This window comes from Lepidochelys kempii, chromosome 7, assembly GCF_965140265.1.
Source record: "Lepidochelys kempii isolate rLepKem1 chromosome 7, rLepKem1.hap2, whole genome shotgun sequence".
NCBI classification, from domain to species: domain Eukaryota; kingdom Metazoa; phylum Chordata; order Testudines; family Cheloniidae; genus Lepidochelys; species Lepidochelys kempii.
In genome coordinates, this window is record NC_133262.1 from 31351923 (window position 1) to 31378572 (window position 26650).

General features: G+C 49.0%; 1 protein-coding gene across 3 annotated transcripts in view; it reads right to left on the bottom strand.

The window, feature by feature from the left end:
* NAA40 (N-alpha-acetyltransferase 40, NatD catalytic subunit) overlaps positions 1 to 20002 on the bottom strand; it is a 31331-nt gene extending 11329 nt beyond the window's left edge. For all 3 annotated transcript variants that reach the window (XM_073351778.1, XM_073351777.1, XM_073351779.1), the window contains exons 1-7: positions 19833 to 20002; positions 15047 to 15937; positions 13531 to 13626; positions 5145 to 5197; positions 3813 to 3908; positions 2263 to 2421; positions 911 to 994 (exon numbers count right to left, since the gene is read on the bottom strand). In XM_073351778.1, coding sequence (XP_073207879.1) covers positions 911 to 994; positions 2263 to 2421; positions 3813 to 3908; positions 5145 to 5197; positions 13531 to 13626; positions 15047 to 15085 — 527 coding nt within the window. In that variant the 5' untranslated portion in view covers positions 15086 to 15937; positions 19833 to 20002. The remainder of the gene's footprint in view (positions 1 to 910; positions 995 to 2262; positions 2422 to 3812; positions 3909 to 5144; positions 5198 to 13530; positions 13627 to 15046; positions 15938 to 19832) is intronic.
* Positions 20003 to 26650: the final 6648 nt, after the last annotated feature.

Here is a 26650-nt window from a genome sequence, read left to right on the forward strand (position 1 = left end):
CAGAGAGCACTTGGTGGGGTAAAAGTTTTCTTTTACTATTTTATGCTCCTGTGAGCCCTGAAAGAGGGGGCCTAGCTGTGGGAGAGGAATTAGAGTCTATGTCTGCTGATGCATCTTCCATCGAATTGTTAGCGACAGTCCAATTGCAGAATGCTTATCACTTGTGAGGAGGTAGAAATTGCAGAGGACCCAGTTTGACTGTCAGATCCCAGAGTCTGGTTACAATACTGGCAGTATGGGGGGGAGAATCTCTCATCAACTGAGCAATTCTGATCAGGAGTCAGACAGACAGACAGACATACTATGAGCTCAGCGATCCCTGGGGAAAAAACACATACTGTGGAAAAAAAAGTTACAGGACAGCAACCCTGTAAGTTTAGGGGTGAGTATGTGAGAAGACGGTTGCCCAACAGTCTTTGCTTTTCCACAGTGTACTAGTTGCTTTTACTGTGTGATGTTATGATTATATAGAGTAACAGAGTTTAAGCCACATCTAGCCTGACCTCCTGTATAGCACAGGCCAGAGAATTTCACCCAGTTATCCCTGTATTGAGCAAAATATCTTGTCTGACTAAAGCATCTTCCAGAAAGGCAGCCAGTCTGGATTTGCAGACATCAAGAGAGAGAATCCACCACTTCCCTTAGGAGTTTGTTCCAATGGTTAATCACTTTCACTATTTAGCAATTGGTGGCTTATTTCTAACTAGAATGTGTCTGGCTATAATTTCCAACTATTGGTTCTTGTTCTGCCTTTCTCCACTAGGTTAAAGGAACCTTTGGTACTTCAAAAGTTCCCCTTGATCTTCTTTTTGATAAACTAAACAAATTGATTCACACTTTAAACTGAAGGCTATGAAACTGAAAATTATTTCAAAACAGACTTTACATGCCATGTAGAACTGCAACTCACCTGTTTGCCATGAGCTGCAGAATCTGTATGAGGAACTTGCCAAGACCTTTCCTTCTGACTTTGCTTTCCAGCTGCACTTCATAGCTGGGAGGAAAGTGGGAGGGGAGAGGAAACAAATACCTTACAACATGAAGTTTCAAGATCTTATACATGCAACATCCTGAAATCCATGCAGCCAGAAAATTTGCAGGCATCACACAAGGGCTTACACACACCCATGATATACTTGTATTGCTCAACTTCTTCATGTCTTTATTCTGCAGACACTAGCAGATGCAAAACACCGCAACTTGCCTCAACACACAGAAAAAATGCCCCATTTAATTCAGGATCCAGTTCACAATTACCCTCAATGGACTCATTCCAGTCAATCTTTGAATCCCAGTCCCACCATTGTTGGGGTGAGACCCTTGTGTATAAGAGAGACCAGCCTTTCCGTAACCCTCTGCTTCATTGACTCTCCATCTCATTAAGTATCTCAGCCAGAAGTTTCTCTCTAATGTTAAACCAGCCTTGCAGCCCACCATGCAGCAAGCAGGCATCAGCCATGTTCTGTAGAGGAGTGTTTGAGGCACACAGAGGGGAAGGTCAGCAAATCAGTAGCAAAAACAGGATTAGAACCCAGATTAGAACACAATACCCAGTCCTGTGTCTAAATCCAGTGATACTCAGACCTCAGTGGTTCAGGAGCCAAATTAGCAATCAACATTACCCAAAAGAGCCACAGTAGTGTGAATTCATTGTTTCATTTACTATAGTGTTACAGATCCATATTTAAACAGTATGATGGAGGGACTATTTAGGTTTTTATATACATATATATAATTTTCAAAGTAAAATGACTGAGCAAGTATTACTTTATCAACTACAACTGATTATTAACACAGTAAAAGCCTCCTGATTGGTTAATAACTTAGATTGATAAATTATTAAATCACACAGTGTTTTAATATCATGTGTTTCACGAGCCTCAGTCTGACTATCACTGGTCTAAGCCCTAAATCACACTGCTTGAGGGGGCAAAAGCAAGAGAGAACCATTCCCTGGTCAGCAACATCACCCTTTCCTCTTAGGAAAGAGCTTGACATGACAATTATGGCCTATAGATGAGGGTGAATCCAAGAGAGGCACATTCTGCTCATGGAGCAAACAAAGGAATGCAGCAAAGGGGTGGCAGTGTAATCTAGTTGACAGGGGACTGGACTGGAATTCAGGTAGACAGAGATCTACTTCTGGCTCTGCCACTGACATGCTGTGTCAAAACACTTCCCTGCTCTCTCTCTGTGTAGGAGAGATGGGCAGAAGGCAATGCTTATTCCTCAAACAAAGGGAGCAGGTACTAGGACACATACCAGTACAGGACTTCGTCCCCGCACTCCACGTCAAACCGGAAGTGCGAGAACGCCACGGGGACAGAGCTATCTTCCCAAGCAATCAGGTACCAAGCTCGGTCATCTGTCATCTCTTCTCGCTTCTCCCGGTCTTTCCAACCCCACTCACTCTGCTCATACCTGCAGGGAGGGAGAAGAGGAACAAGGGCAGCTCAATGCTCCTTCTGCAGAAAGCATGATGGTCCCAGCACTCTGGTCCCCTTGCTTCCTGCATACACTGTTCTCAGGATTTCTCTTCCATTTACAGAGATCCAGATGAGAAAATTCATAGGCCAGAAGATTCATAGGCCAGAGGAACCATTATGATAATCTAGGGCACATCTAGACAAATGCTTACTGCAAGACAAGCTGGGGTGTAAATATACAGCACTCCAGAGGGCCACAACCTAAATGTCCGGGTGGACCCTGCTACTGCACACTAAAAAGTTTCCAAGCGCACTTTGACCTGCTGCTGTTTCAAACTGAATTATGCAAAGCGCATTAAGGAACTTTTAGTGTACAGCAGCATGGTCCATATGGACAGTTAAGGTGCAGCATTCTGGAGTGCTATAGATTTACACCCCAGCTTGCCTTGTTCATCTAGGCATGCCCCTAGCCATAATAAAGAGCAGAGAATCTCACCCATGGATTCACACATCCAGCAAAGTTGAGAATGTGTCATTTTTAGTAAGAGACGTGTGATCTTGATTTGAAGACTCCAACTGATGGAGAATCCACAGTATCCCTAAATAATTTGTTTTGATGGTTAAATCACCCTCCCTGTTAAAAATCTGCACTTTATTTCTATCCTGAATTTGTCTAGCTTCAGTTCCCAGACACTAGATCTCATTCTGCCATCATCAACTGGATTCAAGGGCCCTTTTCTATCGGCTCCCCCTGTAGGTATTTTTAGACAGTGATCAAGAATGAGGAGATACTTTCGCCATATCCCTGTCATTGGGGGTCCCACTATTCCCTACAGATTCAGCAATACTCTGGGGCTAGGTAGTATTCTGGTTCAACCTAAAGTACAGAACCCACAGCAGGATTTTGATAGATCCACAGGTTTTAAAGGCCAGAAGGGAGCATTAGATCATCTAGTATGCCATCCAGTATAACACAGGTCAGAGAATAAAATTTGCTTTAGAATCATAGAAATGTAGGACTGGAACAGACCTCGATAGGTCATCTAGTCCAGTCAGAACTCTGTCTAGAATGAAAGAGGGGACACATTCCCCCATGCAAGGCTGATCACATTAACTATCCCTAGTAGCACAATACTCCAAGCACAGCCTGTGGGACCTGTGGCTATTCTACAATGGCCTAGGCAACCATCTGCCAGGACGTGTGCATTCTGGAAGGGGGCAGCACTTCTTCACAATATCCCCAGCGCCTGGTGCATGGTTCTCACTGGTAGCCTTGCAGTTGCGGGAGGTTTTACTTCCTGGCAGCCACAGATACTGGAGTCCTCAGAAATCATGTAGCACCAACTTGCCCCAAGGACAGGGTCCCCAACTCTGGCCTGGACTTACAGAGTTTGCATATTTGTTTTGGTTAGTTCGAAAGCCCAGTCGACTGTAGCCTGGTTCATGCCCGACACCCTCTTACACTCGATGGAGACGTTTAAACTGTGAAAAGAGAGATGGGAAAGCAGCACTTAGCACCAGGCAAGCCATGCACCATGATACCCAGGAATTTCAGCTTGCTTTTAAGCTGGCTGGTCAGATTGTACCAGGGACCTCCACAGCTCAAAGCACGGGCTGTTACAGCTTGAGCTAAACAACCAAAGCTCCCTAGCTAGGCCTGTAGCAAACTCCTCTCCTGCGCAGATCAGGCACACAGAGGGATCTGTCATACACACTCACCAGTGGGTCACACTTACTGTGCAGAGAAGCCTAGTCAGCCACAGATGATGAAGAGGGGATTTGTATTCTGACCTCAGCACTTACGTGCAAGCAAAAGAGGTTTCTGTTGAATTTATGTATCTAAAGCACCCAGCACTGTACTATCCCGGCACCAGGAATTCAGCCTAGCATTATGGGTATGAAGAAAAGATAGACAAAGGCTAGCCTTGTGCTGGGACTCAGGAGACTGGAGGTCAATTGTCAGCTCTGTGGCAGACTCCCTGTGAGACCTTGGGCAAGCCACTGAACCTCTCTGGGCCTCAGTTCCTCCAGCCGTAACATGGGGAGAATAATCTTTCCTTTGGCTATTTAGATTGGAAACCCTTTGGGGTAGGGATTGTCTCTGATGAGGCCCATGCAGTGCTCAGCACAATACTGACCCCACCCTTCAGCTGTGGCCTTTTGTGGATAACACACTACTAGTATTTAAAGTTCCAACACTTCCGCTGCCCAGTTGAATCTACTTCTCCCCACAACTGAAACCAAGTTCTCTCTCTCGCTCTATGCTGAAACCTCATCTTTCAGAGAAAATAAGGGGCATTAGCAGACAGGACAAATACTTAGTATTAATATTTTACTTCACAACCCGTCCTAGCATCAACACTGGCTTTATCTTCCTCTCACTACCTCAAAGTTGCTCAACAAGCTTTATTTTAATTAGCTACATTATGGATCTAAAACACACCCCCACACACCCTGCAACTGGGATGGGGGAACGTTGTGCCAGGTGCTGCACAGGTCCATGGTGAGAGAGCCTCTGCCCTGAAGAACTCACAGTATAAACAAGCAAAGTGTGGGAGGGAAAACTGACGCATGGAGAGACGAAGGGACTTTCCTGAGGTCAGACAACAGGCTAGTAACAGAGTTGGGATTAAAGTTCAGGTGTCCTGGGTCCCAGTGCATTGCCCTAGCCACTGGACCACAGTGTTGTGAAGGACTAAGTAAGGAGCATTTGCTCACCCATTCCTGTCGTATTTCTTGAACACTGGGAAGGCTTCTAAGGGGTCTCCAAGCTACAGGGGAAAAAAAGAGAAATCACACCCTAGAAAATGAGATGTTAATGCACATGAAGCAGTCAAACTACAGTGATGTTGGGTGAATAGAGGGTGTCCGCCTCCGCTCATGATTCTCCTCCTTTCATAGCTTTAAGACTCTGTTTTTACCTTGCTTCCTGAAGTGCTCTGGAGAAGGATCGCTAGCCCCCTTGTCTATATAACGAGGCACAGATGCCTTGGAGGGGGAAGAGGGGAGGAGCTTTCAGCTGTTTAGAAAAAACAAGAGAGGAACTTTGTTCTTTCAATAGGTCTATCTATGTTCAATAACAACAGCTGAGCTGCCCCAGCACCTGAGAAGCATTATTGTGCACCCCAAATCAACACTCCAACAAACCGTATTCCTTAACCCTCGCTTATTTCAAAAGCAGTCAGACTGGCTGATCAGACCACAATTACAAAAGGAGCTCCCTTCCCGTGACAGGGGAAAGCTGGGGGTATTAGAATAGTAGAGTAGGCTGCAGAAAGTTGGAAGGAGCGGGTATTTCGCACAGATTGTTTGGATTCTCTTTATGCACGGCAATCAGAGATGAATGAGTGAGGGGTCAGCGCCATGGCAAGGATCAGAGCAGTAGCTTATTCTGCAGCTAGAACAGTAACTCATGGGCTGACTTTACAGGGTGCAACTAATTTTCTAGACTGTTAGCTGAGTTTAAAAGCCAAGCTGGAAAGCATTTCTGAGAACCAAGGGCACCATAGTACAGGCACAGGTCAGGCAGTCAGCAAGTGGCATATGGCACATCTTGGTCTCCTTCTTTGCTTGCAGAATACTAGTGTCTCTCACAACCACATTCATGTTTAGAGACACAGCATTCCCCTCACTACGTGCTACAGTAACTACTGCTGCTCTTGCACATTAGCTTCCTTGTAGCCTTTGACTACATTCTTCATGATGGCTTAATTGCTTGGTTCCATACACAGCCTTACTGGAGGCTGGACTCTATCATTCTACAGTCAAAACCAAGTATAAACAAGAAAAATCCACTGTCTTTCTATATCTCTTATTTAAGGCCTGGTCTACACCTAAAAATTGGATCGACCTAACTACATCATTCAGGACTGGGAAAACTTTCATGCCTTGTGGGACATAGTTAGGTAGACCTAACCCACGCTGTAGAAATGGCTAAATCGACAGAATAATTCATAGAATACCAGGCTTGGAAGGGACCTCAGGAGGTCATCTAGTCCAACCCCCTGCTCAAAGCAGGACCAATCCCCATCTAAATCATCCCAGTCAGGGCTTTGTCAAGCCTGACCTTAAAAACCTGTAAGGAAGGAGATTCCACTACCTCCCTTGGTAACGCATTCCAGTGCTTTACCACACTCCTAGTGAAAAAGTTTTTCCTAATATCTAACCTAAACCTCCCCGAATGCAACTGGAGACCATTACTCCTCATTCTGTAATCTGGTACCACTGAGAACAGTCTAGATCCATCCTCTTTGGAACCCCCTGTCAGGTAGTTGAAAGCAGTTATCAAATCCCCCCTCATTCTTCTCTTCTGCAGACTAAATAATCCCAGCTCCCTCAGCCTCTCCTCATAAGGCATGTACTCCAGCCCCCTAATCATTTTTGTTGCCCTCCACTGGACTCTTTCCAATTTTTCCACATCCTTCATGTAGTGTGGGGCCCAAAACTGGACACAGTGCTCCAGATGAGACCTCACTGATGCCGAATAGAGGGGAACGATCTTGTCCCTCGATCTGCTGGCAATGTTCCTACTTATACAGCCCGAAATGCCATTAGCCTTCTTGACAACAAGGGCACACTGTTGACTCATATCCAGCTTCTCGTCCACTGTAACCCCTACATCAGGGGTGGGCAAACTTTTTGGGCCGAGGCCCACATCTGGGTGGGGAAATTGTATGCAGGGCTGGGGCAGGGGGTTGGGGTGCGGGAGGGAGTGCGGTGTGCGGGAGCGAGTGCGGTGTGCGGGAATGGGCTCAGGGCAAGGAATTGGGGCAAAGGAGGGGTGTATGAGGGGGCTCAGGGAAGGGGGTTGGGATGCAGGATGGGTGTGGAGTGCAGGAGGGGTGTGGACTGCAGGAGGGAGCTCAGAGCAGGGGTTGGGGTGCAGGAGGGGTGCAGCAGGGGTCTCAGGGCAGGGAGTTGGGGTGCAGCAGGGACCTCAGGGCAGGGAACTGGGGTGCAGGAGAGGTGCAAGCAGGAGGCTCAAGGCAGGGAGTTGGGGGGCAGGGTGCAGGAGGGGTTTGGGCTCCAGCCCGGCGCCACTTACCTAAAGCAGCTCCTGGGTGGCAGCGGCACACACCAGGGCCAGGGCAGGTTCCCTGCATGCCTACCCTGGCCCCATGCTGCACCACTCTGGGAAGCGGCCATCACCATGTCCCTGCATGGCCCTTGGTTCCCCATTCACGGCCAATGGGAGCTGCAGGGGGTGGTGCCTGGAGGCAAGGGCAACGCACGGAGACCTCTGCCCACCCTGGGTCGCAGGGACGTGGTGCCAGCCGCTTCTGAGAGCGGCACTGGGCCTGCAGCACCACAGAGGCAATCAGCCAGGCCATAGTTTGCCCACCTCGCCCTAGGTCCTTTTCTGCAGAACTGCTGCCTAGTCACTCAGTCCCTAGTCTGCAGCAGTGCATGGGACTTTTCCGTCCTAAGTGCAGGACTCTGCACTTGTCCTTGTTGAACCTCATCAGATTTCTTTTGGCCCAATCCTCTAATTTGTCTAGGGCCCTCTGTATCCTATCCCTCCCCTCCAGCGTATCTACCTATCCTCCCAGTTTAGTGTCATCTGCAAACTTGCTGAGGGTGCAATCCACACCATCCTCCAGATCATTAATGAAGATATTGAACAAAACTGGCCCCAGGACCAACCCTTGGGGCACTCCGCTTGATACCGGCTGCCAACTAGACATGGCGCCATTGATCACTACCCGTTGAGCCTGATGATCTAGCCAATTTTCTATCCACCTTATAGGCCATTCATCCAGCCCATACTTCTTTAACTTGCTGGCAAGAATACTGTGGGAGACAGTGTCAAAAGCTTTGCTAAAGTCAAGGAATAACATGTCCACTGCTTTCCCCTCATCCACAGAGCCAGTTATCTCGTCATAGAAGGCAATTAGATTAGTCAGGCATGACTTGCCCTTGATGAATCCATGCTGACTGTTCCTGATCACTTTCCTCTCCTCTAAGTGCTTCAGAATTGATTCCTTGAGGACCTGCTCCATGATTTTTCCAGGGACTGAGGTGAGGCTGACTGGCCTGTAGTTCCCCGGATCCTCCTCCTTCCCTTTTTTAAAGATGGGCACTACATTAGCCTTTTTCCAGTCATCTGGGACGTCCCCCGATCGCCATGAGTTTTCAAAGATAATGGCTAATGGCTCTGCACGCACATCCGCCAATTCCTTTAGCACCCTCGGATGCAGCGCATCTGGCCCCATGGACTTGTGCTCATTCAGCTTTTCTAAATAGTTCTGAACCACTTCTTTCTCCACAGAAAATGGTCACCTCCTCCCCATACTGTGCTACGCAGTGCAGTAGTCTGGGAGCTGACCTTGTTCGTGAAGACAGAGGCAAAAAAAGCATTGAGTACATTAGCTTTTTCCACATCCTCTGTCACTAGGTTTTCTCCCCCATTTAGTAAGGGGCCTGTACTTTCCTGGACCTTCCTCTTGTTGCTAACATACCTGAAGAAACCCTTCTTGTTACTCTTAACATCCCTTGCTAGCTGCAACTCCAAGTGTGATCTGGCCTTCCTGATTTCACTCCTGCATCCCTGAGCAATATTTTTATACTCCTCCCTGGTCATTTGTCCCATCTTCCACTTCTTGTAAGCTTCTTTTTTGTGTTTAAGATCAGCAAGGATTTCACTGTTAAGCCAAGCTGGTCGCCTTCCATCAACCAAACTCTTCCATCAACCAAGCTATTGCCTCTTGGACAGGTGGATTAACTAAACTGATGGGAAAAACCCCTTCTGTTGATGTAGGAAGAGTCTACGCTACAGCGGCATAGCTGTAGCTGTACTGCTGAAATGTAGACATATCCTTAGGAACTTACATGGTGCCCATTACCACAGTATCTGGGTACCTCACAATCTGTAATATATTTATCGTCACAACACCCATCAGGCAGGGCAGTGTTACCTTCATTTTACAGGTGGTGAAACCGAGGAATAGAGTAATTTACCTGAAGTCTCAGAGGAAGCCTGCAACACAGTAGGGAATTGAACAAATTTCCTATATCCCTGGCTAACACCATAAGCACTAGACCAGCGGTCTCCAACCTTTTTACGCCCAAGATCACTTTTTCAATTTAAGGGCAACCCAGGATCTACCCAGCCCCTTCCCCAAAGCCCTGCCCCACTCACTCCATTCCTGTCCCCCTCTCCATCATTCACTCTCCCCCACCCTCACTCACTTTCACTGGGCTGGGGTAGGGGTTCAGGAGGGGGTGCGGGCTCTGGGCTGGGGCCGAGAGGTTTGGAGTGTGGGAGGGGGCTCTGGGCTGAGCTTGGGGCAGGGGGTTGAGGAGGAGGGGGTGAGGAGTGAAAGCTCTGGGAGGGCGTTTGGGTGCAGGAGGGGCTCCGGATAGGGAAGAGTGTTGGGATGCAGGAGGGGGTACAGGGTGCTGGCTCTGGGAAGGGGGGGTCAGGGCTGGGGCAGTGTTGGGGTACAGGAGGGGGTGGGGTGCTGGCTTTGGGAGAGGGTCAGGGCTGGGGCTTGAGGTGCAAGAGGGAGTTTGGGGTGCTGGCTCCAGGAGAGGTCTCAGGACTGGGGTGCGGCTTCCTGCTGGGCAGAATTTACGTCTGGTGGCTCCTGGTTGGTGGTGCAGTGTGGCTGCCGCTAAGGCAGGCTCCCTGCCTACCCCGGCCCCACGCCACTCTTGGAAGGGGCCAATGCACCCCTGCGGCACCAGGGGGTGGGCACGGGCAACACCTGACTCCACTTGCTGGCTATCTTTGCAAGCACCATCCCCCGCAGCTCCGATTGGCCACAGCTCCCCGTTCCTGGCCAATGGGAGCTGCGGGGGCGGTGCTTGCTGGCAGGAGCAGCACATGGAGGGAGACCCCGTCCCTCTGCCCCCAGGAACATGCTGGCTTCTTCTCTTCCAGGAGTGGCGTGGGGCCATGGCAGGCAGGGAGCCTGTCTTAGCGGCAGCCCTGCTGTGCCACCAGAGATTGCGATCGACTGGGAGATCCTCTAGGATCAAAACAGAACAAAAAATAGTGCATCTACCTGAAACTAAAGGGGAATTCAGGGTAGGCAGATAGGCAATTACACTGACAGCCATCTGTGTAAGAGACAAGATAGAAGGACTGTAATTACCCTTCTGTGTTTCATTTAACACTGATCTTTGAAAATATACACTGAGGCATACTTGTTGTATACTTGTATACTTCAAGCAATGGAAAAGGGGATTCTGCCTATAAGTGGGACTGTAAAAAGGAACATTAGTAACTACTTATGGTATGTCTACATTGCACTCAGAGGTGTGACTGCAGCATGCATAGACATACCCAAGCTAGCATTAATCTAGCTAGTTCAGGTACCAACAGTGAGGCCATAGCAGAATGGACTTTAGTGCAGGACAGCTGGCCGAGTGCATAGCCAGGAGCCCAGGTGGGCTTGTACACCCCACATTGAAGCTTGTGTTGTCATGACTTCACTGCTATCGGTACCTGCGTTAGCTAACTCAGATGAGCCTACACACGCTGCGATCACACACACCAACTGTAGTATGGACATAGTCTAAGTTCAAGTGTGCTACATGATATGCTGACAGTTTCTTGCAAAATAATGCCAGCTACACAGGGGTTCTCATCCCTGTTCATGACCTGTGTTGACAGCTGGATTTCTCTGGGACAATGTGGCTTAAAAAGCGCATAGAGCGCTCCTGATCGTGGGAGTTCAGCTGAGGAATGAGTGTCCATAGAAGATTAAAAAGTGTGATCTGCAGTCTGACCACTTTCAGGGATCCTCCTCCGAGAAAAAGCACGTTTGATCTTCTCCATAACTGGCACTGTAAAGGGGTTCTTTACTCACTGCTGGGGTGTCTCCTTGTGGCTGCATCTGGAGAATGGAACTCCCTGGTCTGATACCTCCCTGGTTTCATACTCCCACCATCTATCTTTCATGCTGTGTCCCCTCTCACACTCCAGGATTTGGGGTACTCTCGCTCTTCATGATTCAGGGTGTTGTCTCTTTGTGGCTTGGCCCTTCGGCCAGGTCACTATGTGGTTTCCCCCTTCTGGGGCATCAAAGTCTCTCCATGTGAAATGTCTCAGGCAGTCTTCCAATTCACTGCCCAGACTGAGCCACTTCTCCAGTGGCTGGTAGGGGAACCGAGGCCCACCCACTAGTCTGGGCTCTAGCTCAGGGACGCTCAACTCAGTGGCCAAGGTCTGCACTGTTCCAAACCTGACTGCTGTTTCCCGGAGCCTTTTCCTACTCCCCCTCTATCAGGCTTCCTTCTCCACCACCTTTCTGGTTAAGTCCTTTCCTCAGGGACAGAATCCCAGGGCTTCTACTCTCCCCATGGATTTTCTCCTTTTCCTTCTCTAAGACCAGAGAATGACTGCAGGCTCCCATATCACAGTCTCCTTCTGCCCTCACTGGCCTTATACCAGCTCTGCCTGCTCCCTGGGCTCCATCCTCAATCAGGGATTGCCTATCAAGACTAATCCTCCTTCAGGAGTGGCCTATCACATTAATTGGCTCCTTCTGAGCCTTGTTAACCCTTTCCAGGCTAGTCTGGGGTGAACCAAATCACTGGCAGGAGGAAAATTAAGATACATAAATGTCTTTCTATGGTAGGTGTCCCCCACATCACCATAGTATTTGAGTGCTTCACAATCTTTCATACATTTATCTTCACAACTCCCCTCTACTATTATCCCCATTTTACAAATGGGCAATGGAAGCATAGAGACTAAAGCTATGTCTATATTGTGCACCTTACCATGGTGAGGCTGTGTAATTGCAGCCGTGCCATTGTAAGGTGCGCTGTGTAGCCACTCCTTTTCGCTGGGAGAGAGCTCTCCCAGTAACAAAATAGAACCACCTCCAACGAGGGGCGGTAGCTTTGTTGCCACGAGCGTGGCTCCTGCTGACGAAGTACTGTCCACATCGGTGCTTTTTGTTGTTAAAACTTTTGTTGTCCAGGGGGTGTTTTTTCACATCGCTGACTGACAAAAGTTTTAACGATGAAAGTATCAGTGTAGACAAAGCCTAAGTGACTTGCTCAAGATCACAAGCAGGGAGTTGAACCCTGATCTCCCAGGTTACTTTCCTAACCCCTAGACCGGGGTAGTCAATTATTTTTTGTCAAAGTCCATATTTCTTGGTCAAGATATAGTCAAGGTCCAGACTCCAGAGAAATATTTTTCACAGCATAATGACGGTAATGATAATAGTAAGTAAATACAAAGATTTTGCAGTCCATTCAAGTGTCTCCCGGTCCAGATTTGGCCCGCAGGCTGCCTATTGACTGCCCCTGCCCTAGACCATCTTTCCTCTCCTCCTTCTTTGGTTAAGGAGAGAAGAGCAGAAGACTCCATGAAGTCCGACAGGCACCTCACCCTACAGATTTAATTTACCATTGGAAGTGCATAGATATGGCAATGAGAGCTATAGAAAACTACTAGAGAGCAACTGCCCTGGAGATTCCATCTATCCATAGAATGTAGGAGTGGCACAGTGTATTCTCTTCCATAAAAACGCTCAGATAGAATACTTTTCATCCATAGATATCAAAACGCTTTACAAAGATCAGTATCATCATCCCCATTTTACAGATGTAGAAACTGAGGCACAGAGCTTGGACACAACTTGTCCAAGGTCACACAGCATGCCAGTGGCCAAGCTGTGCCCAAGTTTCCCAAGTGCCAGTGCTCTATCTACTAGACAACACTGCCTCTCCGCCCTGCATAACCCTACAAGGACCCCTCACTCCTGATGTGTAGGGACCCTCTGTAGAAAGGTGGCATTTCAATCTCCAGTCTTTCAATGCCTAGTCTCTGAGAAAACTGCCAACACTGGTGTCAGCGTTGATGGTGGCTTTTGTAACAGGGATCCATCAACTCATTTCACACGTATCATGGAACGGCCACCAGACTGTAGTGACTTTTAGGACACAACAAGCTGGAGATGTAAAGCTCCTTATCCCCGAATATTAATCCTCTGAGCTATTCAATTGCCCAAACATATGTGGGAGATTGGGTCTCTACCATCAGTCTCTGTGTACCCCATTAAACATCTCAGGGCCAGCTAGTCCTCATATGATGAGAAGGTGGAGTTAACGCTTGTTTGAGGGGGGGAGCAGAGGAGACACTTACTTTATTGGCTGCTTCTACCTTAGCACAAACAGCATCCATGGCAGCCCGTTCCTCCAGTCGCTTCTGTTTCTTCTCCTTGGCTTTACTTGACTTTCTCTGAAATAGAATGATTCAGGGTTACAGCAGGACAACCCTCACCTTGTCTTGAACTCAAGGGCACTACCTATAATGGGCATAAAACTGAGGGGTGGTGGCAATCTTCCAGTCTGGCCCAAAGGAACTACATATCTCAGCATGCAATGGTCCAAGAGTCATTTGCTTTGATCAAGATAGACTAGCGCACTTGGAGACCTGTAGTCTCCACAGGGCATTAAAGGACAGCTGCACGCAATACTGCAGAACGAAGCCCAGTGGCTGCTGTCTGCCCATCCCTACGTCATGCCAAGTTTCATGACTGAAACAGATCAGATATTGTTCAGCAATACCGTTCTAGTTACTGCAACACAGACCACAGAAATTCAGACTTGGGACTTTAAAAAGCCATTTTATAGCTGCTTCCAATGAAAACTGTTTTATACCAAGGTGGGTTGTTGAGGTTTTTTTTGGTTGAACTATCAATGCAAATATTTTATATTAGTTTTATTTTAAAATACTGCCCACAAATGGTTGAGCAGAAACACTCTTTTCACTAGCAGAGACCCACAGGCATGAAAAACCATAATCTAAGGATCAGATTCATGAAACACAACCAGTTTGATTTTAGGAATTTATCAAATAATTCCACCCTGTATCCCGAAAGCAAAAGAAATTGCTTGTTTACTCTAAAAAGAAAAGGAGTACTTGTGGCACCTTAGAGACTGACAAATTTATTTGAGCATAAGCTTTTGTGAGCTACAGCTCACTTCACTGAATGCATCCAATGAAGTGAGCTGTAGTTCACGAAAGCTTATGCTCAAATAAATTTGTTAGTCTCTAAGGTGCCACAAGTACTCCTTTTCTTTTGCGAATACAGACTAACATGGCTGCTATTCTGAGACTTGTTTACTCTAATGTAACTCATTTAGACTTCATTCATATCCATGTTTAAAGTTTTCCTTTTTTTAAAATTAAAAAATACTATCTTTTAATATTTATGAAACATGTGCCAGGCACTGCTGGAGACTTTCAGGGACAGCACTACATTGGGATAAGATTTGGGAAATGCCACTCTTTAAAGGGAAGCCCTGCACACACCTCTACAGAAGCATATTTATTGAATAGATTTTCAGTACAAGATGAGAAAGGCAAACAATGACATCTGGCGGAAGATGAGCTATGCAATTAGCACAGCTGTTGCTGTACAGTCTGTTGGATTTGTGGTTGCTTCACAGCCTCGGAATTGCTGCACATGCAGCCCTGCATCCTGGCCAGCATTTGCTTTGGAGCTGATCATCCAGATGAAGAAACTGCTTTATGAGACATGAAACACTTGTTCCCCATAGCACTGGTGATTTGTAGAGCAGATCAATACTGGGAATCTAACTCAGGTCACCATTTAGGGATCACAATAGTAATTTTACTCTGCTCCACTACTCACCCTACTGCAATCATGCTTGGAAATGCTGCCGTAAGTCATTTGTTTTCTGCAGTGCTGAAAGTTTAGCTGGGTCTGCAAGTCACTAAATACTGGTGAGTGTGAGCCAGTACTATGCTTAACCTTAATGCGCACATAAAAAAATAAACCACCCAAGTTCAAATCAGGACACCAGTTCTCCTGACATGTGTCTGGCAAACATGTTCAGTCTGCACATGAACCAAGGGGAAGTGAGGCAGGAAAGCTGCCAGGCAGCAAGCTACATAAACACATGGCAGCAGAGCGTCTCGTGAACCTCCTTTGCACAGACCAGACTGAAAGTTGCTTTCCTGAAATTGCTTGTTTAACCCAAAACCCTGATGTTGAGAAAATTCCTACTCCCTTGCATGCACAACTTTATGCTGCCTGACACCAGAGAAAGCAGATATGAGTACTTTCCTTGGGGATGCGGAAAAAGACTTTGATTGGGATGAGTTCCCTTTCACCCATGATTGAGTCAAAACTCCTCCCACTGAATTGAGAGCATGGGCTCATGGCAGATTCATGTCCTGATTAGCAAACTTCAGCACTTATTTCACTTAATAGCTATCCATTCTGACTGGGGCCAGTTGGGGCAAGATTGCCAGTAGTTTAAAAGATCATTATGGCAAGAGGTAAGTTCACCCTTAACTATCCCTTATTTTAGTACTGAAGTTACACTGGACTGCACTATAACTTGCATTCTCCACTCTCGCATTTGGAGATAATCCGTATTCTAATGCAGAGAGGTAACTTTTAAAGCTGTGTGTCTGTGAGAGAGAGAAAGTGCAGTTTGGCATAGTCAATCTTCTGTCTGTTCCCAGAATACGGATAGCAGCAGGCAAGCTTCCCACATGGTTTCCAGCCATCATGGTACTAGGAGAAAGAGGGAAATGGCTTAATTAATCTTCAGCCTCTCAGCAAAGAGGCCAAGCACCAATGCCGGAGGTCGTTTCTATAACATGAACATTTGCTCACTGGGGACCAGACTGAGATCAGCAAATAATTACAGAGGGGCCACCAAAAGGCCATCGGATGGGAATGACTTTTAGTTGCTCCTGACCCAAGGCCAGATGGGAATTGATGACCTAGAAGTAAGACTCATTTCCAATCTCCTGAGCCATCCGGTTAGTGGAGCACAAGGGAGAGATTTCCCTTTGGCCAGCCATAAATGCTTATTGGGACAAAACACAGGAAAAATAAACACCTGTCTGACACTAAAGAAAAGCAGGGTGGTGCCAAAAAACACATGGCACCAATTGCGGAGGAAATAGCTCATCCATGGAAGTATTCAACTCCAGTGTGATCTACCACAGCTTCAGGAAGACCTAGGACAAGCTTTGACGAGCAAAATCCAGCTTCAATGTTACACAGATGGTTTGGGCCAGCTAGAATCCTGTCTGTTGCTGGACCAGATTAAGGTCACACATCAGTATCATGTATCTAGCAGTAGCCACTATCTGATGCTTCCAGAAGGCACCAAGCATAATTATACAAGGCATCTATGCAATACTTGAACTTGAAGTGATCTAAACAAGGAAACAACACAGCACTGCTCTTTGAATCATGTCACCTAGAAATCAGGGATCTGCAAGCAAAGTCTTACCCCAATTTTTGATACTTCGCAGATAGGAACATCTACAGCAGGGATGATGCACTATGACTGAAAACCCTGCAAATGCTGAAGTGGTCTAAACTCACAGGATAGTGCTTGGGGTGGGTGCTGGAGTTAACCTAGCTTGTTTCTTCAAGAATTACCTATATTTAAAACCTTAAACTTTCCCAAAGTTGCTTCTACAATCAGCCCTGCTGTTGAAGTTAATTGGCGTTCTATAGTCAGAACCAAACATACTTTTTCAACACAATTTTAGAATAAAGATTGAATACCTTTTCACCTCAGAAACCATTTACCACTCAGAGCAGTTATTTATTTGGAGAGGTGGGGAAGGAAGAGACACTACCACACTTCAAAAATGCAGCCAAAAGAAAAACAAACTGCCCAGGATTTTCTGTTTAAGCACTTCCTCTTCTCCCCTCCCAAACCCAGGGATAGAACCCCATAGTCCTGACTCCCCGCCCCACTATCCTAACACACTGCACCCTACACCCCTTCCAAAACTGGGAATAGAAACCAGGCATCCTGACTCCCTGCTTTAACTCATGGGCCACACTTCTCCTAGAGCTAGGAATACAACTCAGTAGTCAGACCTGACTCCATGCCATGCTCTAGCATTTAGAACACACATGAAAAATTAGTCAACATGGCTCACACGCAGAAGCCTCTTCTTCGAATTAAATAACTCTGCAGTCTATTTTTAAGACAGCCACACCACTATAACAACAAGAGGCCAATGAAAATAAAGACTCCAATGGGCTTCATAAAGTGTATTTTGAGAGGTTTCAATTGCTGAGAGTTGGGGGATGTATGTGTTTTTAAATAGACTCTGAGTCCCAATGTACAACTAGGTGCAGGGAGAAAGTCAGAATTTAAAATGCTGAACAGATTCCTTGGTTATAGCACCAAAAACCACCTCTCCTCATGGGACCAACACCCACAAAAGTCCTCATTCCACCACAGATGTTGAAGCATGAGCCTCTCACCTAAAATAGAGCTATCTTCACCATACATGTGGTTGCGTCCCAAGGAGAGAAAAATCAAAGCATTTCAGTTCAGAAATGTATCTGGAGCAAACTGTTTCTGAGAGCTTGCTCTCGGGGCTATGTTACCTGAGCTAATATGTTATTCCCCTTCAGTACTGCACTTCTGAAGTGGAGAGCGAGCAGAAAGAACTACATTATCTGGTTGTAAATAAAGAGATTGATGCGCTAAAACTTTACACCTGGATCTCATTCAAACACAAAAACCTGATGCCACTTTTGGGGCAGAATATACAAGAGCAACCTGACAAGGAAAGGTATTCTTAAAGCACAGAAATCCAATAATAAATAAACTGGTATTTTTTGAGCTTGCTCCAAAAAATATCCTCCCATTTGCATTAATATTTTTAGACTCAGTGTAACCCTCTCCATTAGGGTTGTGATTTTTTTGTTTACACAGGTACAAGTGCAGCGTGGACACAATTATACTGCAACAAATGTGCCTTATACCAGTATAGCTTATTTCCCTTCCCATATGGCAACACTCTCTACCGTAGAAACATGTTTGTATTGGTCTAATTACACCTACAATAAGGGGTTGTACTGCTTTAATATACTGGTACAGTTAAAGTGGCATAATGTGAGTGTAGACAAATCTTTAGTAGCAGGTCTGAAGAGAATTTGTTGTGGCTCACAATGCTTTGCATTTCTTTAGCCCATTTCAATAGTGGCATTCAAAGCACTTTCCAACTCCTCACTGCTGTGAAGTAGGAATTTTCCCCATTACATAGATGGGGAAACTAAGGCACACAGAGGAGAAGTGATAGGACTCAATATCACACAGCAAGTAACTAGTTCCTGGTTTCCCTTCTATTCTAACCACTACACCCAGCTCCCATCCCAGAGCTGCAAATAGGATCCACTCTAACCATCTCGACACCACTCTCCTCCAAGAGTTAGAACCCAGCAGTCCACACACCCAGCACACACCCTTAGACGTCATGCCATCCATTGAGAGAACTGACATTAGTGCAGTGTAGCCAGGATCTCTCACACATTTACTGATAGATGTTCTTTAGATTGTATGTTCATCATATGTACAGCCCAGGCATGTGTGCATGCATGCGTGCACACACAAACACACGATGGCCACCTTGTACTTTGGGGTAGGTTCGGTGTTTGGGAGCAGGGCTTGAATATGATGATAAATTGGAGGGAAGAATTACAACCCCCAGAACCCTTTACAGAGAGGTAAATGCACAGTCCATGGCCTGCTCCCATCAGAGGGGAATCCAGACCCGCACTCCATGACCTCCTCCCATCCTCAAGGGGGATGTAGATCATCACCCCCTCCCTTCTATGTCTCTTCACACCTATTCACCATTTATCCACAACTTCCCCCTTATCCCTCTGAGGCCCTCTCCCTGTTCCCACAGTTCCCCGCAAGGTCTCCCCATTTGCATGGGGCTGCCCAGCTCCCACTTTCACTGATCTCCCATCTCTGGTCTCTAGATCTGCAGACTCCGCAACTTTCTGCTCTCCCCGCCCATTGACCTCTCCTCCCCAGATCCCCTCCATGGACCATGCCCAGTTTCTCCCTCAGGTCTTCCACCCATGTTGACCCCCTCCAGGTCCTACCCTCTCTCCCTGGACTACCTTAATAGACTCATCCCAGCTCCCCATCCCAAAAACCCAACCTACCTCCTCCCCGTCCCTGACTCCGCCCAGTCACACTCCAACCTCTTCTCCGGACCCCTCAATTACCCCCTCCCAGACCCGCCTCCAGCTCCCACCTCACAGGACCCCCCCCATAGCCTCCCAACTCCCCCCTGGACCTTCCCTCAGCCCCTTCTCACCGGCCTCCCCCCACATGCACCCCCATGGACACTCCGTCATGTGTGTTCCCCCAGAGACACCCTCCCCCTTCATGATCCGCCAATTCCTCCAGCCCTGATTCCGCAACGACCCCCCTCAGTGACACCCATGGACTTCCCTCACACCCTCCATGGACCCCCAACCCCTCACAACCCCTCCATAGATACTCCCCCCAGGACCACCTGCACCTTTCCTTCCTCACAGAACCCTCATGGATCCCCAGGCCTGACCCCAGGCCTCTCCCCTCCCTCTCCGGCCTGGTCCCTCCGCGGGGCTGGGGGACCCTGACCTCACTCACCCCCATGGCGGCGACAAGCGGGACCCCACCGACTCCTCACAGATCCGCGGGAGGGGGGACCCACCGGGGGGAGGGGGCGAAGGGGGAACAGAAAACGGTCGGTAGGCACACACTACGCCTGCGTGGGGGCCGCGGACGGAGAAGGAAGGGGCAAGGGGGCAGTGAGGAATGCTCTGCGCAGGCGCGGAGCCAAGGGACTACGGGGAAAGGGAGGGACATGTTGCGCAAGAGCGGAACCGCGCACAACTCGCCCGCGCGCGAGGGAGAGATTCGTGCGCATGCGCAAAAGCGGGGAGGGGGGGGTGGCTTAACGGTCGAGCCCGCGTCCAACGGTCGGCGCGAGGACAGCGATCCTCTGATTGGCTAGTGGCCGTCGCGTGAGAGCCCAGCACCCCTCCACATTAGTGGGTGCGCCAAGAGAGACCGCTCCCGCTGCCTAAGCCTCCCCCCCCTCTCTGGCTATGTCCCCACCCTATGGGGTGAATGAACCCTCCTCTCTGTTCCCCATCCTATATTTGCTCCCTCCCCAATATCTCCCCTCCCTGTGCTGCCTCCTTGTAACCCCTGACCTCGCCCCAACTCCCCCACATCCTGCCCCTCCCTGCACCCCCTGACCCCGACTGAACACCCCCTGTGCTCTGACAGGACACCCCTGCTTCCCCTCTCTGTGCCCTGCCCAATGCCCCCATGTCTCCTGGCCCACCAGTGCTCCTACGTCCCTGCCCCATGCCCCTGACCCTGATCCAGTTCTCCCTGCATGCTTTGATCCAAACCAAATACTCCCCACACTCCTGATGCTGATGCTCCCTGCCCCTCCTTGTATCCCAACCCAACAGTCCTTGTAACTGAGACCCAATGCCCCATTGACCCCAGCCCAACATCTGCTCCCGCTCCCTGTGCCACTTGACTCCAACCCAACACTTCCTGTGGCCCCAGACCCAATGTCCCCAAGACCCTGACACAATGCCCCTTTGACTCCTTCCTATGACACCTCACCCCAAACCAATGCCCCTGGCCCCATCTCAACACCCTTTCCCTACACCCCCCCCCTCACTCCTACTATGTCCAATGCTATTCAACATTTCCATCAATGACCTGGAACAAGTAAATATAAAACCACTACTGATAACATTTGCAAATGACACAAAGATTGTTGGAGTAGTATGATGAGTGGAACGAGGAGGACAGTCCTATACAGCAATCTGGATTGCTTGGTAAGCTGGGACCCTTCCAACAAAATGTATTTTAATACAGCCAAATGCAAAGTTATACATCTAGGAAAAAGTAATGCAGGCCATCCCTACAGAGTAGGGGACTGTATCCTGGAAAGCAGTGACTTTGAAAACGATGTAGGGGTCACAGTGAACAAACAACTCAACATGAGCTCTCAGTCTGATGCTGGAGTAAAAAAAGGGCCAATAGGATGCAATCCTTGGATGTATAAAACGGGAGTAGTGAGCAGGAGCAGGGAGATGGTTTTACCTCTATATACAGCATTGGTGACATTGGAGTATTACATCTAGTTTGGGGGTCAAATTTTTAAAAGGATGTTGAAAAACTGGAGAGGGTGCTGAAAGGAACCACAAAAATGATTCAAAGTCTGGAGAAAATGCCATATAGGGGAGATTTATGGAGCTCAATCTATTTAGCTTCTCAAAAAGAAGATTGAGAGGTAACTTGAATACAATGTATAAGCACTTTCAGGAAGAGAATATCCCAGGTATTAAAGGGCTCTTTAGGCTAGTGAAGAAAAGCAGAGTAAGAACCAATGTCTGGAAGTTAAAGTTAGACACATTCCAACTAGAAATAAGGCACCAATGTTTCACAGTGGGGATGGGTGAGGAGGGCAAACTCCTGAGGGCAGTGGGGGATTCTCCATCGTTTGATGTTTCCAAATCCAGACTGGCTGTCTTTCTGGAAGATGCTTTAGTCAACAACAAATTATTGGGTTCAGTACAGGGGTAACTTGATGAAATTTAATGTTCTGTTATGTACAGGAAGTCAGACTAATGTTCCCTTCTGGGTTAAAACTATGAATCTATGAATCCTCATGCCCCGTCCCTGGATCTCCTCTCCCAACCTGATGCCCCCACCCGATGCCCTCATTTCCCCTCCTTATGCCCCCAGCAACCTATGCCTCCTTTCTATGCCCCTTCCCCAAAGCCCCATGTCCCTTTCTGACCACCTGAGGCCCCCTCCTGCAAACCTAACATCCCCATGTCCCTCGCCATGCTCCCTCTCTGCACATCATGCCCTCACTTCCTAAATGCATCTCTTACACCCCCTTTGTATGTGCCCCCTTATGCCCACTGTCCCCCATCCATATGCCCTCATGCTCCCTCCATATTTTACCACCTCATGCCTATGCCGCTCATCCCCTTCTACTTTGCCTCCTTATGTCCCTGCCCATAGGCAAGCAGGAAAAGGGGATGAGAGTGGAGTGTGTATGATGAAGGGGTAAGGGGAGTGTGTAGTGTGAGGAGAGGTAAAGGGGAGGGTACCTGGAGGGAAGGAGAAGCAGGGGAAAGGAGGGCACATAGGTGCAGGAACAAGAGATGTAGGGGGTGCTGCAGCACCCCCAGTTTTGCATGGGGTCCCAACTGCCGGCCAGCTGCCGGCCCCACACCCAGGGACTCCGCTGCTAGTCTCTGTTGCCAGCCCCAGGTCCTGGCTGCTGCCCCCGTGCCCAGGGGCTCTGCTGCTGGCCTTGGTCCTGGCCCTGCGCCTGGGGACTCCGCTGCCAGCCCCACACACAGGGTTCCAGCTGCTGGCCCTGCACATGAGGTCCTGGCTGCCGGCCCCGCACCCAGGACTCTGCTCCTGGCTCCGCACCCAGGGTCCAGGCTGCCAGCTCCGCAGCTGGGGCTCTGCTCCTGGCCTTGGCCCTGGTCCAGGGCTCCACACCCACCGCCGGCCCAGGGCTCCACATCCTCCCCCAGCCCACCTCGGCCCCCTTACCCTATCCAAGGCCCCTCCTGAAGCCACAGCCCTGCTCCCGGCCCCAGCTGTAGGGAGTGGTGAGAGGTGCAGACGGGCAAGGGGCAATGCACCCCCACTCTAAAAACTGTTTAAGCGCCACTGGGAGGGCAGGCGGGGATGGGAGGGGAGGGCATAGGGGAAGAGGGAAGTGGCGGGTGGGTAGAAGGAGAAGGCACAGGGAGAAAAGAGAGGACCAGGAAAGTGGGTGGGAGAGAGGAGGGAAGACAGGGACGGGTTGTAAAGGAGGGTGATGGATAAAGCAGGGAGGTTGTAGAGGAGGGCAGGAGATGAATTGGGGAGTGGGCCTAGCTGATGATGGACTGACACCCCGCAGGGTTTGGAAGGCCTCTCAGTTGCTGTTCTTACTCCTGGCAATGGCTCAGCTCCTAAGCATCAGCTTCACAGTTCCTAGCGTCCCCAGTTGTACTAATCCCCATGTGTCCAAAGACTTAAAATCCTCTGGTGCTTGGCATTTGCCTCAGTGCCCCCTGAACTCATTACCATGCTCCACCCAAAAGGCAGTGGCATCTTAGGAGTGTTCTGTGTGTAGAAATTCTGCAGCACTGTGGAGTGAAAGGTGCAGCGTAGCTGCAAATGACTAAAAGGCAGACATGGGACTGAGAATTAGGAACTCTGTGTCTGATCCCAAATGGGTGGCAAACTCAGGCGGGTCATTTTGCCTCTCTGTGCTTCAGTTTCCCCATTCATAATTCCAAAGGGGCTAGATTATATTACTCATCTTGCTATCTAAACGTAGAGCAGGGTTCAAAATGACCCTATTAGAATCGCAACAAAAATAATTAATAACCTTGCTTGTCAGCTGCCATTTACTGCAGACTGCAACACCCTCTTCATCCATTTCTCCAGGATAGGGACTTTTTGGGGTAGGGTAGGAGTGGGGAGACAATTTTTGTAATTGCCCTCAGGCAAGTAGATTTTGTGCTTGGGCTACTGAATTTTCATTACCCTCTTTTTGGCAACAGGTTTGAGGTCAGATGAGAATAATTGTCTAATGATCTAAAATTTACTTAGATTGGAGCAGGCACCGTCCTTTTGTTCTACACTACTGCAATACAAATAATTAGTAATAATAATTGTGATGAATCAATTGTCGATCTGGGCTCAAGCAGACACCAGAGGGCGCCAGCATTGCAGAGTCCCTTCATCAAGTCTGTGGAGATGGCAAGGGGGAGGACTGAGAGCCATCCTACTTGGGAGCAGCAAGTGGTGAATTCATGGAAGTGGGTCGGGAGAGGACTGGTAGGGAGCACATAACAAGGCCGTTACCCCATGAATGCCTGGCTTGGCTGGGTCATATGATCCTAGGCTCAGGTTGTGCTACCAGACCCAGTGTCACCTTTAGAAGAAATGCTCCCAGCTGAAAAGAGCCATTTCACTCACAGTGGCTGAGCTGAGGGGAAATGGAATCACTAAGCATGGAGGGCCAACCCTAGACCTCACTGGCTGCCCACAGGCTGCTCTGAGAAGGTCTTGTCAAACCTCCTTCTCCATAGCACTATCCCCATTTCTTAAGAGAGGGAAACTGAGGCACAGAGAAGCAGTTTGACCATAGTAGCACACACCAGACTTTCCAGACCCATGTCCTTTCTGTCTATGTGAGTGAATTCACTTTACCCTAACTCTGAGAAATGCTCATGGGAGCCTAGTGAGACTGGTTGTTTACCAGGCAGCAAGCCACAGGGCTCTGGTTCCCAAAGTATCAATGCAAATCCCAGGCTGAGGGGAGCAAGGGCCAAGGGAGGATTCCAGGGCACAGCATGAGAGATGACTCCTCAATCCCACTCCAGAGGCTCTTGCTGTCCCAGCCCTGGGGTTCTTATGCACACACTGAGCTCTGTAGATGCCCCTCCATCCTGATTGGAAATCCGCCACCATCCACTGTTCCAGTTCTGGGTCCCTCCTGAGCAGGAAAGATTGTGCTGGGTCATAAAGCATAGTCTGTGGCCTTGACTCTCCCCTCTCTGTCTGCTTTGCAAACACAGTACCATTTAGCTGCAGGGGTTAAAAGTGGGGGATACTCTGAACAACATCCTCCCCAAACTCTCATCCCTGCATCACACACCCCACATACCCAAGCAGCCTCTCCCATCTCCTCCATCCAGCCTGGCTTTTGAGAGGGTCTGAGTTTGCTACCCAGGAATTGCATCCATCCTCTTGCGAGTAGAGGTGGGGGCGGGAGCAGGGGGGCCATGCAGGGCTAGATCGCCTTTCCTCAGCTCTGCACGCAGCCAGCTCATGTATCCTGTCTCCGGGGAAAGGACGAGGGTGGTGGGAGGGGGGTGCGCTTTGCCACGTTGGCTCCTTTCCTGGCCTGCTGGAGACGGCAAGTTCCAATATCCTTGTTCCGGAGTGGGGAGACCCTGAAGCCCAGATGAAAATGCCCCTGCCCCAGTTAAAAGCAGGAGCCTGAAGTACAAGGGGGAGCAGCTAATCTTAGACAGGGCAATACACCCCCAACACACACATACAAAACCATTGCTCTGCCCTCTCCCCCCGAGTGCTGCAACTGCACCAGGAAGCTCACTGCCCCACACCCAAAGAGCTCCCCATCTTACCCCCCATTTCTCTGTCCCCAGTCTTCAGTTAAACTAACCCCAGGGAGCACACTGGCTCCCTGCCTTAAAATCATCCCCATTTTAACACCCCCACACACACTGTTCTGCCCCTCATTGCTGCGTCTGCACCAACCCCAGGGAACACACTGCCACCTCTGCACTAGGAACCCCCCTTTTATCATCCATATTGCTCTGCCCACCAAAATTGCATGTGCCCCAGGCATGAGAAGCCTGTTGCCCCTTCTGTGCTGAGATTTCCACCATCTAGCCCCTCGTACCCCATTGCCCAGACCCAGGAAGCGCACTGCCCCCTCTGCACTAAAATTCCCCCATCTGACCTGCCTTCCCATAGCAGCTCCCGGTGTGTCTGGATTTGGGGGCCTAGTGTTGGGGATTCATTTCACTCCCTTTCACATGGCACTGCTCATAAACCCTGTATCCTTCCTGCCAGCCTTAACTGGGGAAAGGGAGGGTTGCTGAGGGGGCAGCCTGGCTCATTCCCCTCCCAGTCTGGTAGAGCGGATAGCATCATGGCTTGGCACAGAGTGACAGGATCAGCTGCCACTGCTGAAGGTGTAACCCCTGGAGCGGTGGACATGGGGCTCTGGGCTCTCATCACCCGTGTGTGTGACATGTGACCACAGGATGCCCTGTGTCTGAGTGATGTGCGCATGCATAGCACTATGTGTGCCCATTATTTGCCGTGTGGGCAGAATGCCCATCTATGCTTTTATCCCTAGGCCTCAGCCTAGTGGTACCCAGCATGAGGGTGTGTGCATATTTGTTCCAGTTAGCTCCTTCCCAGTCATACCAATGCCTCATTCAAGCAGATCTGGGGTGTAGCGAGAGACCCCTTCTGACCCCTCTCCCCTCCCGCTCGGATCAGAACAATGGTAGGCCTAGCACCCTCCCTCCATCTCTGGGGCAGCTCAAGGTAGGATGAGGCAGGAGGAGAAAGGGGGAAAAAGGTCGGTGTCTCTTTAAGACCATCAGGTTGCAGGGAGCAGATGGCATCTGCTTCCACTCCTTGTTCTTTGTGTGGCTGCACAAAAGAGGGAGTCTGTCTCTCCTGATCTTACCCCCGCCCTCCACCATGGAGGGGGGGTATTAAGATGTATGGGATTGAGGGGAAATTTACTGCAAAAAGTAAACTTGGATTTGCCACACCATGTGCACTGGAGGATGGAGCAGCTCAGGGCATTTGTTGCACAGGCTCCTTCCCCTTTATTAGTGGTGGTGGGAATACAATTCCATACAAGGTCC